The sequence below is a fragment of the Sorghum bicolor genome, chromosome 4 (genome assembly GCF_000003195.3).
Source record: "Sorghum bicolor cultivar BTx623 chromosome 4, Sorghum_bicolor_NCBIv3, whole genome shotgun sequence".
Lineage (NCBI taxonomy): Eukaryota > Viridiplantae > Streptophyta > Magnoliopsida > Poales > Poaceae > Sorghum > Sorghum bicolor.
In genome coordinates, this window is record NC_012873.2 from 65,852,481 (window position 1) to 65,867,821 (window position 15,341).

Genomic DNA, 15,341 nt, shown 5'->3' on the forward strand with positions numbered 1-15,341 from the left:
AGTTTAAAAGATTGGTGTTGCAAATTATAGTTAAATTATGTAATTAATCTTTTTTGTCTATTTTAATACTCTATGTATGTATCTAAAAATTTGATGTGACAGGAAATTTTAAAAATTAGTTTTTGGGAGAAGTAGGATGGTTACGTGTTACTGTGTTAGCGCACTAGTAGAAGGTGGAGCCCTCCTTCAACCCCGGTGTGTCCTACTTGTCAGTCACAGAAACCAACCCGCGGCGGCCGTAGTCAAGTCGCCGCTCCTTCGTGCTCGTCGCTGCTGCACTACCGACCGCCACCTCCACAAGCCGCTGGCGGAGGACCAAGTACCCTCGCAATCGCCGTAGCGCCACCGCATCGCGCACCCACTGGGAGTCGTCGCGCCATGGAGGCGGAGCAGGCGCGCCGCGCCAAGGAGGCCGTGGAGCACTACACCCTCGGCCCCAGGGACATCACCTTCCTCACCAACCGCGCCGACGCCTACTTCCGCATTGGCAAGGTCTCTCCCGGTTCGCGTTCCTCCTCTCCCTTCTCTCTATGATTCTATCCCATACCCTCGCTGCGACCCGCCGGCCGCTAACGCTTTGGGACATGTTCAGTACGAGGAGTGCGCGAGGGACTGCGACGAGGCCGTGAAGCGCGGCAGGGAGCTCGGCTCCGACAGCGAGCTGATCGCGAAGGCGCTGTCTCTGAAGGCGTCGGCGCTGCTCGAGCTCGCGTGCTGCGCCGCGGATTACACGCCGGCGATAAGGGCCCTCAAGCTGTCGCTGGCCGAGAATTACAGCGAGGAGACGCTCGAGAAGCTCAACGAGGCGGAGAGCGTGAGGAAGGAGGTTGTGGAACAGGAGCGATTGGATCAGGAGGCCGCCGACCAATACCGCGAGAAAGGTTTGGATGTTGCTCGATTACAGCACTATAGAAATGTGAAATTGACAATGTTTCTTTGAGGAAGTCAGGGAGGGCCGGAGGGGAGGCCTCTACCTAATCTGAATTAAAATGAAATGCAAGCTGTCCATATGCAAAGCCAAGGTGGCAAAGAACGAAAAAGACAAGAAGGACCACAAGAGAAAGAGAAAAGAAAACAAGAAGAAGAAGAAAAAGAAAGTAGAAACTAAAGGAAAGGAAAATAAAAGAAGACTCTATCTCTTCTCAATATGCTGGCACTCCTGAACTTCCATATCATTGTTCCCAATTTTGGTCCATGCTTGGACAGCTTTTCTCCTTGGTTCTTTCTTTGTTCTGCATTATCTTATATCAATCACAAAGAAAACACACATTTTGGTCGACAATGAAATACTCTCAGAATTTCCATTTAGTACTTTTGTGTGTATATACTATATAGTATGGGGATTTCCATGCGAAAGATGACAGAGCACAAAACAAAGGGGCGAGTAGATATTTCTCCTAGTAATCTGTGTTTTTTAAGCATCATGTATCCAGGCAGTTCCTAAGTACTAATTATATGCCATACAATGATACAATTGCCCCTTACTGTGAAATGCTGCAGGCAATGAATTTTTCAGGCAGAAGAATTACCATGAAGCGGCAATACACTACACACGAGCTACGAAAATGAACCCAAAGGATCCAAGAGTAAGCATATTGATTGTTCCCCTGATTTTCCTTCTCAAGTAAAGGCAACTCCAGATCCTTAGTAAAGTAGTACTTATCTTCAGTCAAGTATAGATGATGTTTCAGGCAAGAAAACAAGAAGAAAATAAGCTAACTCCCCCATGTCAGATGTCAAGTAAATATGACCAGAGGTGGTACCTCTTTTTGAAATTTATAAAATTTTTGTCAAATTAAAATTTTGCATTGGTAAAACGTCATCTATGATCGGCCATATTTGGCATGCATTGTTCGCTGTAAAGACATGCTCTGGAACTGACCCATTTTTTCTTTGGCACTCCTGGTTGTAGCAATTCATTTAATTTATGGTTTATCTTACAGGCATTTAGCAACAGAGCTCTATGCCACATCCATCTGGGAGCTTTTCCTCAAGGTCTTGAGGATGCAGAGAAATGTATTGAACTAGAACCAACATTTCTAAAGGGCTATGTGCGTAAAGCTAAAGTCCAGTTCCTGATGGAAAATTATGAAAATGCTTTGGAAACTTACCTAGAGGGCTTGAAGTGTGACCCAAATAATCTGGAGGTTCTTGATGGCTTAAGAAGGTAGCTTTCCAGTTCTCTTCTAGTCTTCTTGAGTCATGGTGTGATTTAAATTAACATTGTTTGATTGAATTAGATGTGCAGCATGCGTTAAGGGGTCTAATGCAGGTGATGTTGAGCTTGAGGATTTGAAATATGTTGAGATTGAGGAACTGAAACATTTCATGGTAAGTCTAGTAATAGACCCAAAACTGAAAAGAAAATTCAGGATTATCATTTTTCAGAGGGTAATCAGTAATCACACGGTCACTGCCACAGTTCCATTTATTCTTGGCATTTGAGGTGGTGTCTTGCATGCATAAATAATATTTCTTTTATTTCCGAAGGAACACATTCTATATGAAGTAGAGCAATAAAACTAGCCTGATGAAAAGCAAGCCGAATGGCCATCGAAAGTTCGAAATCAGTCGACCCCTATCCTGCATGTCATGCCATGATGAACAATCGCCCATTAAGCTTGACTGAAGGTCTCAGGTCTATATCTCCTTTTTTTTTTAATCTTCTCCAGTCCTACCACGCCTTTCCCTTTTCTCTTCCTTCACCTCTGGCAGCTAGCTGAACAAGTGACCTGAGTCTCACCATCGGTGCTGGCCTGATGCAGGTTTGAATCAACATCGGTACAAAATACTGCCATTAACATACAGTGTTCTCCACTTCCTTCCCCTTTGTGTGTCCATACTGTGCATGTGCTTGTTCAGACACTGCTGGCTGCAGCAGCTGATAGTCTTAATTCCATGTATTGCAATTCAATTTAGTAAAACATTAAATCCTTTTCAAAACTTTACCTTTTCAAGGTTAAAGGTTATTATTCTTTTTTAAGTCGAATCCATGCGTGCAAGGTCATCCTCTGACACATCATGTAGATTGCCTTATGCATGCATGACTTTATTTTGGGACTTAGGGTTGTAATATGGGAATCTCAGCGGCCAAGCCTTTGACAACCTTCCCATGAGAAGAGATTTATTATTATTATTTTTAAAAAAGACAACACACTGCTCTTAGTCGAAAGGAAACTGATGAGGATCCTCCTGGACCAATATGTGTTACTCCTGAGCAATTAGTACATTTTTTCACTTGAAATGTGTTGGTTTAGTGTGCGTGATTGGGTATTTTCAGCCTGGTGATGGTCCAAACACTGGACACCAGCAGAGGAGCAATGGGGTGCCTGCCAGCAGAGTGTTGACTTCTCAGTGTGAATGCAAGTAAGATTCTGCACTTGTTTCTTTTTGAAAAAAAATGACAGGAGCTCTGCCTGTCAATTAAAAGTAAGATGCTGCTCGTTGTTGCTTCTTCAGATAATTGCGAGAAACTTCTCCCTGCTCCGTCGATTCAATTTTATTCTCTTCACTCATTTTGCTCTCTGTGTTCATAGCACCAAGGACATCGACGAGTCATCCGCCGAGAGGCTGTATGACGCGATGAGCTACGCCATGGCCAACATGATGCTGATCCAGGTCCAAGTGCTAGGAACAACGAAGGAATTCTGGCGATTATCTGACAAAGCGACTAGGATCAGCAGAAAACTTGCATTGATACTGAGGAGCCACCACTCAGTTGGCAAGTATCTCACTGCTCCTCTGCAGGTGTCCAACATCTGGATTGGGAGCAATGGGATTGTCAAGCTAAGGGGGGTCAGTTTCACTAGTAAAGGCTTCAGCACTGAGCGTGTGAGAGATGACTACAAACGGCTGTCCAGGATCCTGACAGCCTTAATTACTATCTCGGGTGGGGATAGCACCAAATTGCCTCCAGACTATGCAGAATTCCTCCTGCTCTTGGAATCGGACACCCTTAAAATGAAAGATGAATTATTGATTGTAAACAATGCTGCACTGCTGCCCATAAGAAACCGGTAATGTCTCTACTTATTTTACCCTTTTTTGCCACAGACTCATTTTGTTTTTTGTCTTCACACTTCACAGCACTGAGGTCTTCCTGATGCTACACGATAGAATTGTCGATTATCTTGGGTGTACAAACAAGAAGAAGAAGAAGAAGATACTTTCTAGTCTCCCTTATAAGGAAGACTGGTTGGATACTGCCAAGGCAAATACAAAAATCAACCAGTGGGTTGTCAATGTTCAAAACGAGTACAAAATGACTCCACATGATTTACTGCGGCTCAACAGAAATATAAGAAGCCACTTGCATCGGTACAAGGATGGCGATGACATTGAGGAAGTTCTGTATTGTGAATGGCCCGAGTTGCTCATGGTCATGCAGAAGATGTTACATTTGGAAGGTGAGCTCGAAGCCACTGAAATTCAGAACAAGTTCGGCTAGTCGTCCTACACTCCTACTGCAAACAGATGTATATATCCCGCGTTTCCTGCGGTTGCTAAGCTACTGTTCTTCGATCTTCAGTGCGAAAGTTTATGCTGATGGAGTCGCGTTCTTCGGTTCTCTCATCTTGAATGTAAAAGCTGGATCAGCTTTATAAAAGTATGGTGTAAAATGTTGCCTTAGAATCCGAAACTACGCTGTAAAATTGGGTTTGCATTTTTCATTTTGGCAATGCCTGGATTGCATTAGTAAAGGCAACGTTGCAAGACAGGGAATCGCCCTTGCGTACTATGGCCTTGTTTACTTTACCCCAAAATTAAAAACTTTTCAAGATTCTCTGTGACATCGAATCTTGAGACACATGCATAAAACATTAGATATCGAATCTTGAGACACATGCATAAAACATTAGATATAGGCAAAAACAAAAACTAATTTTACAGTTTGCCCATAAATCATAAGATGAATCTTTTGAATCTAATTAGTCTATGATTGGATAATATTTGTCAAATAAAAACGAAAATATTACATTACAGAAATCTTTTCGGAACTAACTAAACAACTCCTATAGATGCATGCTTGCCAACAACCGAAATGAACAACGTTGTCAGGAGACTCTGAACTGGTCCACAGAAAATTCAGTTTGAAGTGCCCCATCAAACAAGTTGTCAGTCCTTCTCGTACATTAAAACAGCATGTTGTCTCCATTCAAATTTTCTCGTCGCGGTGCTTGGTTTGATTACCATTTGTCACGCTCCAATTAGAAATAAATTTACTGCCATGGGAACCGCTACGCGTTTTCTATAGGATAATGGTCACTTCACCAGTCTTGTTCAGGATATAAGATGACGAAAGGAGTGACCTGTAGTGAATCCAGACGTCAGTGACAAAGGTGGTTTTCACCAGAGGGGCGAAAACTCATGGCGTTTTGTTAATTGGGTTTGATGTAGAAAATTAAGCAGAATCAAATGTGTTGATTTTCAACTAGAGCGGTAGTGCCTCGTCAAAAACAATTATTTCCATGTAGTAGAAAATCACGGAAGGGGAAATTACTATGCAAAATCGATGGCTTTCATTGTCATTACCAATTCGATCAGTACAATTCACCAGTCTTACCCTCTGGATAAAATGATAGCCCTATTGACGAGTCTGCTTTCGAAAGATTAATTCAACGTCAGAGTAGTAATACAACAAGGAAACTCTATGGAAATTGCTGGACTAAGCGTCATCTTTCTAGCTATCTGATAGAGTACATGAAAGTGACTAAATTTCATAATCCATGCTACAGTATCACCAATTTAGGAGGAATGTTATGAATTTGTCTTGAAGTTTCAAGATCTCATTACCACATGCATTCCCCTTGAAGACAAAAGGTATCACATGCATTGGAAAACTAGGATCAGTCTCAATGAAGGTTATATCTCTCAGTTTTCAACACATCTATATTTTGAAAACAATGCAGAAGAGTTTCATCCCTATGAAACTCTCTTTGCTCCCACAAAACTCTTATCATCTCTCTCTTTATAAATATGGTGCCACATCAACATACTTAATGCTCACTATAATTTTGATAAAACCCATTGAGTCTGGCCTAACAAAAACTATATTATCATAAATAAGTTGACTTTGCATTTAAGTTTTTATCTTCCTTTCTTTCTTATTAAGTTATTTTCCCTAATATAGGTGGCAAGAGCTTTGACGTTGTAATGTCACAATTGTTTTCCCAGTAATGTCAACATCTATGACGTGGAAGCTGAACCTATACTCTTCTTCTAACCAAAAAAAAATAAAAGAAAATTATAGAGTGGGATAGGATGACAACTAATCCTAGTGGGCGGATCAACTAATTTCTGGAGATGCAAGTGAATTCAATTGAATCGGAAAACCAGGTGACAAAATCTTGACTTTCTTTTTTCAAGTTAGAGTTTGACAACCCCATGAAATTTCAGCTCTGCTTCCACCTTTGACAAATGTATATAAAAAACAATAAAATTATGCAAGCGTCATGTTGCTTCATACCATTCTAGATACTATATTACAATAAAATATATCTCTGGTTTATGTTATTATTAGCCTATCATATACTCTTATAAAGCTAAACCCTACTAGATTAATTCGCTCTTCATATAAGGTGTCTACATCATTCTCCACTAAGTCTATGTCATTTCATATTAATTACAAAAAATACATGTCATCTATATCATGTGAAACACTTTAAATATTTAATATATTAACATATAAGTCATCTACATATGCTATATGTTTGATCACCTATTTCTCTATAATAATCAAATATTCTATTGTTTTTCTTCTTACTATTGTTTACCAGATTTAATACAACAAAATAACATGCAAATCAAATTCATATATTTGTATACAAAATATACCGAATACCATATAGTAATGCTATATATAATAATTTATTTTTAAGAAAATCCCGCAGCAAATGTGTGGGGAATTCACCTAGTTTTTTTTAATTGGAAAGGGAAAATTTCTGTCGTTACATACTCTGTCTTTAATTAGCTTTTGAACTACTGTGCTAGTCTTCGTTTTTTTTTTTAGAAAAAAACGCACCTAAGAAATCTAATAATCTGTTATGATACAAAAGATCTTTATAGAGTAGGTACACTTGTCACCTCACAGTGTATCATATTCTGGTGAAATTAAATTAATATATAGCCAACTACCTACCATGAGCAATTTTCCAGTTTGCCTTCCTGGCTGGCAAAAGATTCTCTCTGCTCTTGTGACTTTTCTCCAACGAGGGGGAGGGATACCAAGGTCCTCTATTCCTCTTGAGGACAAGATTTTCAGTTCAAATGTTGGCTGTCAGTCCATGTTGGGTGGCGCAGCTCCCTCCTCCTGGAGTACTAAACATTACCACAGGCTGAATACTGCACACTTAAATATAAACATTTTTTTCTCGATCGGGCGAATACACCCGTTTTTCACTTGAGTATAAACATTACCGGGATGCAGTGCTAGCAGGTACAAGTACACACAATTTTTACGTACAGACTTTTTACTTTGGAACGCAAAAAACTTCTCCAATGCAAGCGCGTATTGGGCCGGTCCACGGAGATCGTCAGTCAGTCTGTCGTTGTAAAAGTCTAGTGAGAGAGAGGTCAATGTTTACAAGTACAAACATTGTCGGTCCGCTGTCTGCAACGCAAAGTACTCCACCTATGATGCATCCGGTGCAGGCAGTAACGTGTGCTCGATCGGTTCTTCCTTCCAGTAATAGTTCTCTCCTGGCATGTAGGCCAATACACGGGCGGAGACGACCAAGACCAGGAGCACGAGGTCTTAATTTCCTGTAGCCATGGCAATGGTCCCGGCGTTTTCCCGTCGCCGTTGGCCGCCGGGCTTGCATTGGTTAGATTTGGATCCGTTCCATTCCATGCATGGCGCGCTCGCTGCCACCGTGACGCGTCCGTGTCACGACCATGGACCATTGCATGCATGTCCCTCGATCTTCTTGCGTGCGCCTGCGCCGTGCCCCACGCCTCATGGTCATGGGATGGGACTTGGGATTGGGAGTCAAGTCAAGGCCACCTCATCACTCATTAGAAACGTCGCAGTACCAAGGCGACGTCGACATCGACATCGACATCACGACGACTGGCTTCCATCGATCGGCATCGGCGCCAGATTGTTGCGCGGCCTGGGCATAAAAGCCCCCTTTGCGGCGCTAGCTGGGAGAAGCAGCAGCTCATGCCGGCGCACGCAGCTGTGTCTGTGCGTAGGTAGCAATAGCAACCGTAGCACACGAGAGAGACTGCAGTGCTGAGACAGCTGCTGCCGCTGGTCGCTGCTGAGTGATCCATGCAGTGGTAGAGGTAGACGAGATGGGGAGGCTGCTGCGCTACTACTCGTCGTGCTCTCACTCCGCCCCCTCCCTCCGCCACCGCCACCACCTGGGGCTCGTTCTGGCGGCGGCGCTGCTGGTCTGGTGCCAGGCCAGCCTACTGCCGGTGGCCACGGCGCAGCAGCAGCAGCAGCAGCAGCAGCCGGCGCCGGCGCCGCGGGTGCGCGTGGGCGTCATCCTCAACCTGACGTCGCTGGTCGGGCAGCGGCGGAAGGTCGGCATTGAGATGGCGGTGGAGGACTACTACGCCGCGTTTCCGGGCTCCAGCACCAGGGTCGCGCTGCGCTTCCGTGACTCCGACGGGGACGTCGTCGGCGCCGCTTCCGCCGGTAATATATATATATAGCTTCGAATGGTCGATCGTCTCATCCCCCCGCCTCATCACGCGCTCTGCGTGCGCGCGGCGCCGTGTTAATTTCTTCGGAACTCAGATGCATTCATGATGCGTGCTTCGATTAATTCCGGAGCAATTCAGATGCATGATCAATTTTGACGAGTAGTGAACTGTGTAGATATGCTGCAGCATATATATGCATGGCGGACATAGCTTGTCTTGCCTGTCCATATATGCATAGCGTAGTGCAACTAACCACCACCACCAGCCGCGGTTTGTGTAGTAGCTGCGCCGTCCTGTACTCTCGTCCCGGCCGTGTGATACGAACCATGAACGAGCACTCTAGTTCCTGTGGCTCTGCGCGCCCGTTCCATCTCAAGCAAGAAGCAGACAGGGCCATGCATGGCCATCTCGTCGCCGGAGGTTCCTGACCCAATTCCTTCTCCTTGAGCTGTCCAGTACAGTAGCTTTCAAGCATTTAGTGTATACTGGTACGTACCGCGAGGGTCGTGTTCTCGTCTACTAGCTATAGCATCCACACGACGCCGACTCCAAGTGGCCAAGTACCAGTACTACCTTACGGGTTTAATTTGTCTGATCCACATTTTCACCGGCTCTGCAATTGAAAAACGCCTTGCTCAGTTGCCGTGTCGTCTGTCTCTCCCGTCCCGGTCCCCCACAACGAATACAAAAAGAAGTTCCTCACCAATCAATTGGACACAGTTCCTGCACCAAACGATCGATTAAACTGTCATCGATCTGCACTACCAACTGATCGATGTCATGGTCGTCTTCCCAAGAGGACAAAAAACGCATTAGATTTCACAAGATACTCCATACCCTGTCTGCCTGTCAGCCCGTTGACGTGGTAGTAGAAACCAACAAAAGGCTCCATGCATGTCGCCTTCTCCGATCCAGGGGGATGCATGCCCCAGACTTGGACTAGTTCCTGGTGTTCCGTCACCGAGGCACGTGCCTAGCTAGGCGAGCGACATGCGCTGTGTCCAAACCTTCAAACATGCCAGACTTCAGTCCAAGTACGGAAGCAGGTTAGGCGACAGATATTAATTAGATCCTAATCTTACTGCCCAGTGTTGGCCACAAACTTTTACGACTGGTTCATTCTCCATGCCAGTTTCTATGTCCGAGCATAATTCACCACTGAGGGCATAATTGTTCAGCAGCTGGTTCCACTAAAAAATTATAGAAATAGAAAACTTTGGCCTTGTTTAGATCTAATTTTTTTTTGAATTTGGCTATCGTAGCATTTTTGTTTGTATTTGACAATTATTATTCAATTATAGACTAACTAAACTAAAAAAATGTCTCACAAATTATAGGCAAAGTGTGCATTTAGTTATTTTTTTATCTATATTTAATGTTTTATGCATGTGCTGTAAGATTCTATATGATGGGGAATCTTAAAAAGTTTTTGGATTTTAAGTGGAGAATAACTAATTACACAGTTTGCTTGTAATTTGTGAGACGAATCTTTTAAAACTAGTTAGTCCACGATTGAACAGTAATTATCAAATATAAACAAAGTGCTACGGTACCTAAAACCAAAAAAAATTGTCAGCTAAACAAGGCCTAAAACGAGGCCTTTCAACATACTGTACTTTTGTCTGACACAGACATACTTTTGTTATTATCCCTCTACTAGTTGGCACAGGATCAGTTTTACGCCAGCACTGGATCAGTTTTACAGCGGCCGTCATGCGTCTGTTTCGCTGATGACCTACTCTATATACCAATAGGTTGCGATCACAGGTGTCATCAGTCTCAGTCGTCAGACACCACACCAGTGACAAAAACACTGAAGACGAAAATTCCGGCGGTTTCCGCGTGGAAATTTTGAGTCCGCGCTCCGATTGATCGGATCTGCTTGGGACTGACCAGTAGCCTGCGTGCTCTCCGACTGCGCGTTGGCGGCGGTTGGCCGATGGGGACTCAACTCCATGCAATTGTTGCATAGACCCCTTTCTCTCTCTCCCTCTTTGGTCGGTTGGTCCTTCGGAATAGTCGGCCGGTTTTCCATTGAAAGAATCAATTCCTAAGATTCGTACCAGTCAAACTTTTTAAAGTTTGACTAACTTTATAGAAAAGAGTAACAACATCTATAATATAAAATACACATTATATGAAAATATATTCTATGATGAATCTAATAATACTAATTTGATACTATAAATCTTAGCATTTTTTCTAGAAATTTGGTCAAAGTTTAAAATTTTTGACTTAGGACAACTCTAGAAATTGACTCTTTCGTGGACGGAGGGAGTAGTAGCTCTCGATCCGTCGCTGTCGGTAGTGGATGCTAGAATTGTCGTAAACCCATCTATCACCTGCCGATGCATGGTGCTGCATTCATCAGTCAACCAGGGACAAAACAGACTGCTTGGCAACCAAGCAATTTTGAGGTCTGGTCATTTGGTCAACGTAATTAAATGCGCTAGAAGAATCTTACAGTCCTCTCACAAAGAGAATCAGCTACTCGAATAAAGCCATCTTCTGTCAAGGAATCAGGATTCCATGCTTTTTTTTTATGTCTGTATATGGAATTGAACTTTCACACCACGAGCTTTTGTTGTTGTGCCATACTACAAGCAAAGCATCAAACTAGCTAGTAGGTACTTATTTATTAGCAGGTGAAACGAAAGGGCGTTGCTATATTTTAGGTGTTTAAATTTTCAGACAATAATCTTAGATAACCAACTAGTACAATTGAAATGATAATTCACAAGTGATAATTCACAATTTTGTCTATAGTCAATTGCTACATATAGAATCTTCTGTTTTTCTTCCAACTCTTGTTGCCGACTATGGGCCAAGTTATCCTTTGGGCCGAGATGTTTATGGGCTTCCGTCATATTCATATTCAATTCATATTCATTCCTGAGCGGGAAGCATTTGATTTTTGTTTGCCTGCAGCGGTGGACCTGATCAAGAACGAGCAGGTGCAGGCCATCATCGGCCCGCAGACGTCGGCGGAGGCCGAGTTCGTGGCCTACCTCGGCAACCGCACCCACGTGCCCGTGCTCTCCTCCTCCGCCACCTCACCGGCGCTCTCCCCGTCGCAGACGCCCTTCTTCGTGCGCACCACGGTCAACGACTCCTTCCAGGCCGAGCCCGTCGCCGCCGTCCTCGCCGCGTTCGGCTGGCACGCGGCGGCTGTCGTCTACGAGGACTCGCCCTACGGATTGGGCATCCTCCCGGCGCTCGCCGCCGCACTGCAGGGTGTCGGCGCCAGGGTCACGGACCGCACCGCCGTGCCGAGCGACGCGGACGACGACCGCATCGACCTGATGCTCTACGTCTTCAAGGCGATGCCGACGCGCGTGTTCGTCGTGCACATGAACGCCCTTCTCGCCGCGCGGTTCTTCCGCCGGGCGAGGATGGCCGGCATGATGACGGAGGACTACGCGTGGGTCGCCACCGACGGCGTCGGTAGCGTCGTGGACGCGCTGAGCCCCGACGACATCAGCGCCATGGATGGGGTCGTCAGCCTCCGGCCGTTCGTGCAGGTGACGGACCGAGTGCGCAACTTCTCCGCACGGTTCAGGGCGAGGCTCCGGCGGGAGTACCCGAGCGCCGACATCTACCCTCATGATCCGACCGTCATGATGCTCTGGTCGTACGACACGGCGTGGGCGATCGCGGCGGCGGCCGAGGCGGCCGGTGTCTCCAGCCCGGCGTTCCAGACACCACCGCAGAGCGCGGCGGTCACGGACCTTGACCGGCTCGGCGTGTCGGCAACCGGAGCGACGCTCCTCAAGGCGGTGCGCGAGACGACCTTCCGTGGCCTCGCCGGCAACTTCGCCCTCGTCGACGGGCAGCTGCAGCCGCCGGCATACGAGTTCGTCAACATCGTCGGGAAGAGTTCGAGGGCGGTGGGGTTCTGGACGTCGGAGGCTGGGATCACGCAGACTCTGGGCGCCCACGGCGCCAATAAAGGTCTGAAGAAAATCCTTTGGCCAGGTGATTCGACGTCCGCCCCAAGAGGTTGGGTCGTGTCTCCGAACGGAAAGAAGCTTCGTGTCGCCGTGCCGGTGAAGCATGGGTTCAAGGAGTTCGTCGACGTCGGCGGTGAGTCGACGACGACAGGAGGACATCCAAACATCACAGGCTACTGCATTGAGGTGTTCGACGCGGTCATGAGCAAGATGCCATATCCTGTGAGCTACGAGTACGTGCCGTTCCCCAGCAGCTCCGAGTCCTACGAGTATCTCGTGTCCTTGGTGCCGGAACAGGTCAGTACTCAGTACACACCAGATGATGCACGTCATGGTATGTATGTGTGCTGATCGAGAAGCTTAATTTGTGCCAATGATCACTGCAGAAAGCGGACATCGTCGTCGGCGACGTGACAATCACGGCGAGCAGGATGGGCAAGGTGGACTTCAGCATGCCATTCTCGGACTCGGGGTGGTCGATGGTGGTGGCGGTGCGCACGGAGACGAGCACGAGCATGTGGATCTTCCTGCAGCCGCTGACCACCAGCCTGTGGCTCGCCAGCCTCGCCTTCTTCTGCTTCACCGGCTTCGTGGTGTGGGCCATCGAGCACCGGATCAACCCCGAGTTCCGAGGCACGCCGTGGCAGCAGTTCGGCCTCATCTTCTACTTCTCCTTCTCCACGCTCGTCTTCTCGCACAGTACGCACGCGCGAATCCGCTTTACCACCATTATTAAGTTTAGTTTCTTTCTTGAACAAGAACCAATGGCTCAAAGATTGAGCTTCCATCGTGATCGTGCAGAGGAGAAGCTGGAGAGCAACCTGTCGAGATTCGTGGTGATCATCTGGGTGTTCGTCGTCCTGATCCTGACGTCGAGCTACACGGCGAGCCTGACGTCGATGCTGACGGTCCAGAAGCTCCAGCCGGCGGTGACCGACGTGAGGGAGCTCCAGCGGACCGGGGCCCACATCGGGTACCAGGAGGGCACCTTCATCAAGCAACAACTCCAGAAACTAGGCTTCGACGAGGCCAAGATGAAAAGCTACAGCACGGCGGAGAAGTACGCCGACGCGCTGTCCAGCGGGCAGGTCGCCGCCGTGTTCGACGAGATCCCGTACCTGAAGCTCTTCCTGTCGCAGTACTGCGACGGCTACACCATGGTCGGCCCGGTCTACAAGACCGACGGCTTCGGGTTCGTCTTCCCGATGGGCAGCCCGCTGACGCCGGACGTGTCGCGCGCGGTCCTGACGCTGGCGGAAGGCGAGGAGATGGCGCTGATCGAGAAGAAGTGGTTCGGCGAGCCGGGTAAGTGCCCGAGCCAGGGCGCCGGCGGCGCCACCGCCGCCCTCGGCTCCTCCAACCTCAGCTTCCGGAGCTTCGGCGGGCTGTTCCTCATCACCGGCGTCGTGTCCGGCCTCATGCTCCTCGTCTACCTCGTCACGTTCGTCTACCGCGAGCGTGGAGAGATCCGGCCGGAGCCGGAGGAGGAAGGGTCGGGGAGTTCGTCGATGCGCCGGCTGCGCGCTTGGCTGCGGCACTTCGACCAGAAAGACCTCAAGTGCCCCACGTTCAAGACGGGGAACGATGACTCCATCAGGGATGGGAACCAGACGCAGAGATGGGCTGAGTTTGAGTCCGTCAGGAACGGCCGTGGCGGGAACGGACCGGTGCAGGCGGCGGCCGAGGAGGAAGCCATTGCCATTGCCATGAGCCCGCTCAGTTTCAGCACCTCCACTCCGTCGGAGAGGATCAACGCCGGTTCGTCGCCGGCGTCGGAGCTTGGGACCTCGTTCGAACAGAGGATGCAGGAGGCGCCACACTCTGTGTCGGTGGACATGCCAGGATCAACGGCCCCGTAACTGTACACGTTTACAGGGGAATCTGTCCCCAGCATGCCTAACAAGCCAATGTCTAGACAATGTACATACATCAGCTCAGCGAAGTGCTGACATCGCACTACTTGTAGTTGTGGAACAATCTGTCCAGAGTGCATCATTAGGAGAGTGTATGTGTTGCAAACTTGCAATCCCAAACCAATACATGTTTTCAGTTCTAGCCGGTCGATAGTTGGGTCGCAATTCTTGTATCATAAACTTTATTCTCGTTAAGGTAGCATAAACTCTATTCTTGTTAAAGGGCTAAGCAATCCAGCCGGATCACCATTCGTAACAAATGAACGCAGTCTAATGTAATGACGTGCACACTCTACGCCTTCGAGAAAAAAAAAACTGAATTGAGGAAAGAAAAAAAAAATCTACGTGCCACTTGCATGTGGATTCATCGTGACACTGAAAAAACTATGTATGAAAAGCCAAAACGACCTATAGATAGAGTATTTGTTTTTCCCAATCTATGAGCCTGTTTAGTTCACACCCTGAAAAGTTTTTAGTGATAATATAACACATATATAACTTAAAAGATTTATCTCACAAAATACATACAAACTGTGCAATTAATTTTATTTTATCTATATTTAATGATTCATACATGTGTCCAAACATTCGATAAGATGAAGTGAAAAAAAAATAGGTGGGAACTAATAAACAAGGCCTATACAAGTTTGTAAGCTGACAAGCTCTTACACCACACCAACAGTAGACCTGAACCAGAAAAGGCAGTTGTTCCCGTCCCCATCTCCAGAACGGGAACGGAAACTTTTGATGTTATTTTATAAGGTGGAAACAGGAACATTCATATTTTCGAAACGTAGACGTTCCCAAAACGTGAAACATGGGAACA

At 46.7% G+C, this 15,341-nt stretch overlaps 2 protein-coding genes across 2 annotated transcripts; both read left to right on the forward strand.

Annotated features, from left to right (window-relative positions):
• On the forward strand, positions 251 to 4,717 carry LOC8081959. Its single transcript, XM_002452901.2, has 8 exons — positions 251 to 492; positions 593 to 881; positions 1,501 to 1,586; positions 1,944 to 2,167; positions 2,241 to 2,331; positions 3,281 to 3,366; positions 3,537 to 4,016; positions 4,087 to 4,717. The coding sequence occupies exons 1-8, from the start codon at positions 379 to 381 to the stop codon at positions 4,445 to 4,447; spliced, it is 1,731 nt and encodes a 576-aa protein (XP_002452946.2). The 5' UTR covers positions 251 to 378; the 3' UTR covers positions 4,448 to 4,717.
• LOC8082712 (glutamate receptor 2.8) lies at positions 8,131 to 14,737 on the forward strand. Its single transcript, XM_021459277.1, has 4 exons — positions 8,131 to 8,644; positions 11,581 to 12,899; positions 12,989 to 13,301; positions 13,404 to 14,737. Exons 1-4 carry the CDS (start codon positions 8,296 to 8,298, stop codon positions 14,459 to 14,461), a joined length of 3,039 nt encoding a protein of 1,012 aa, XP_021314952.1. The 5' UTR covers positions 8,131 to 8,295; the 3' UTR covers positions 14,462 to 14,737.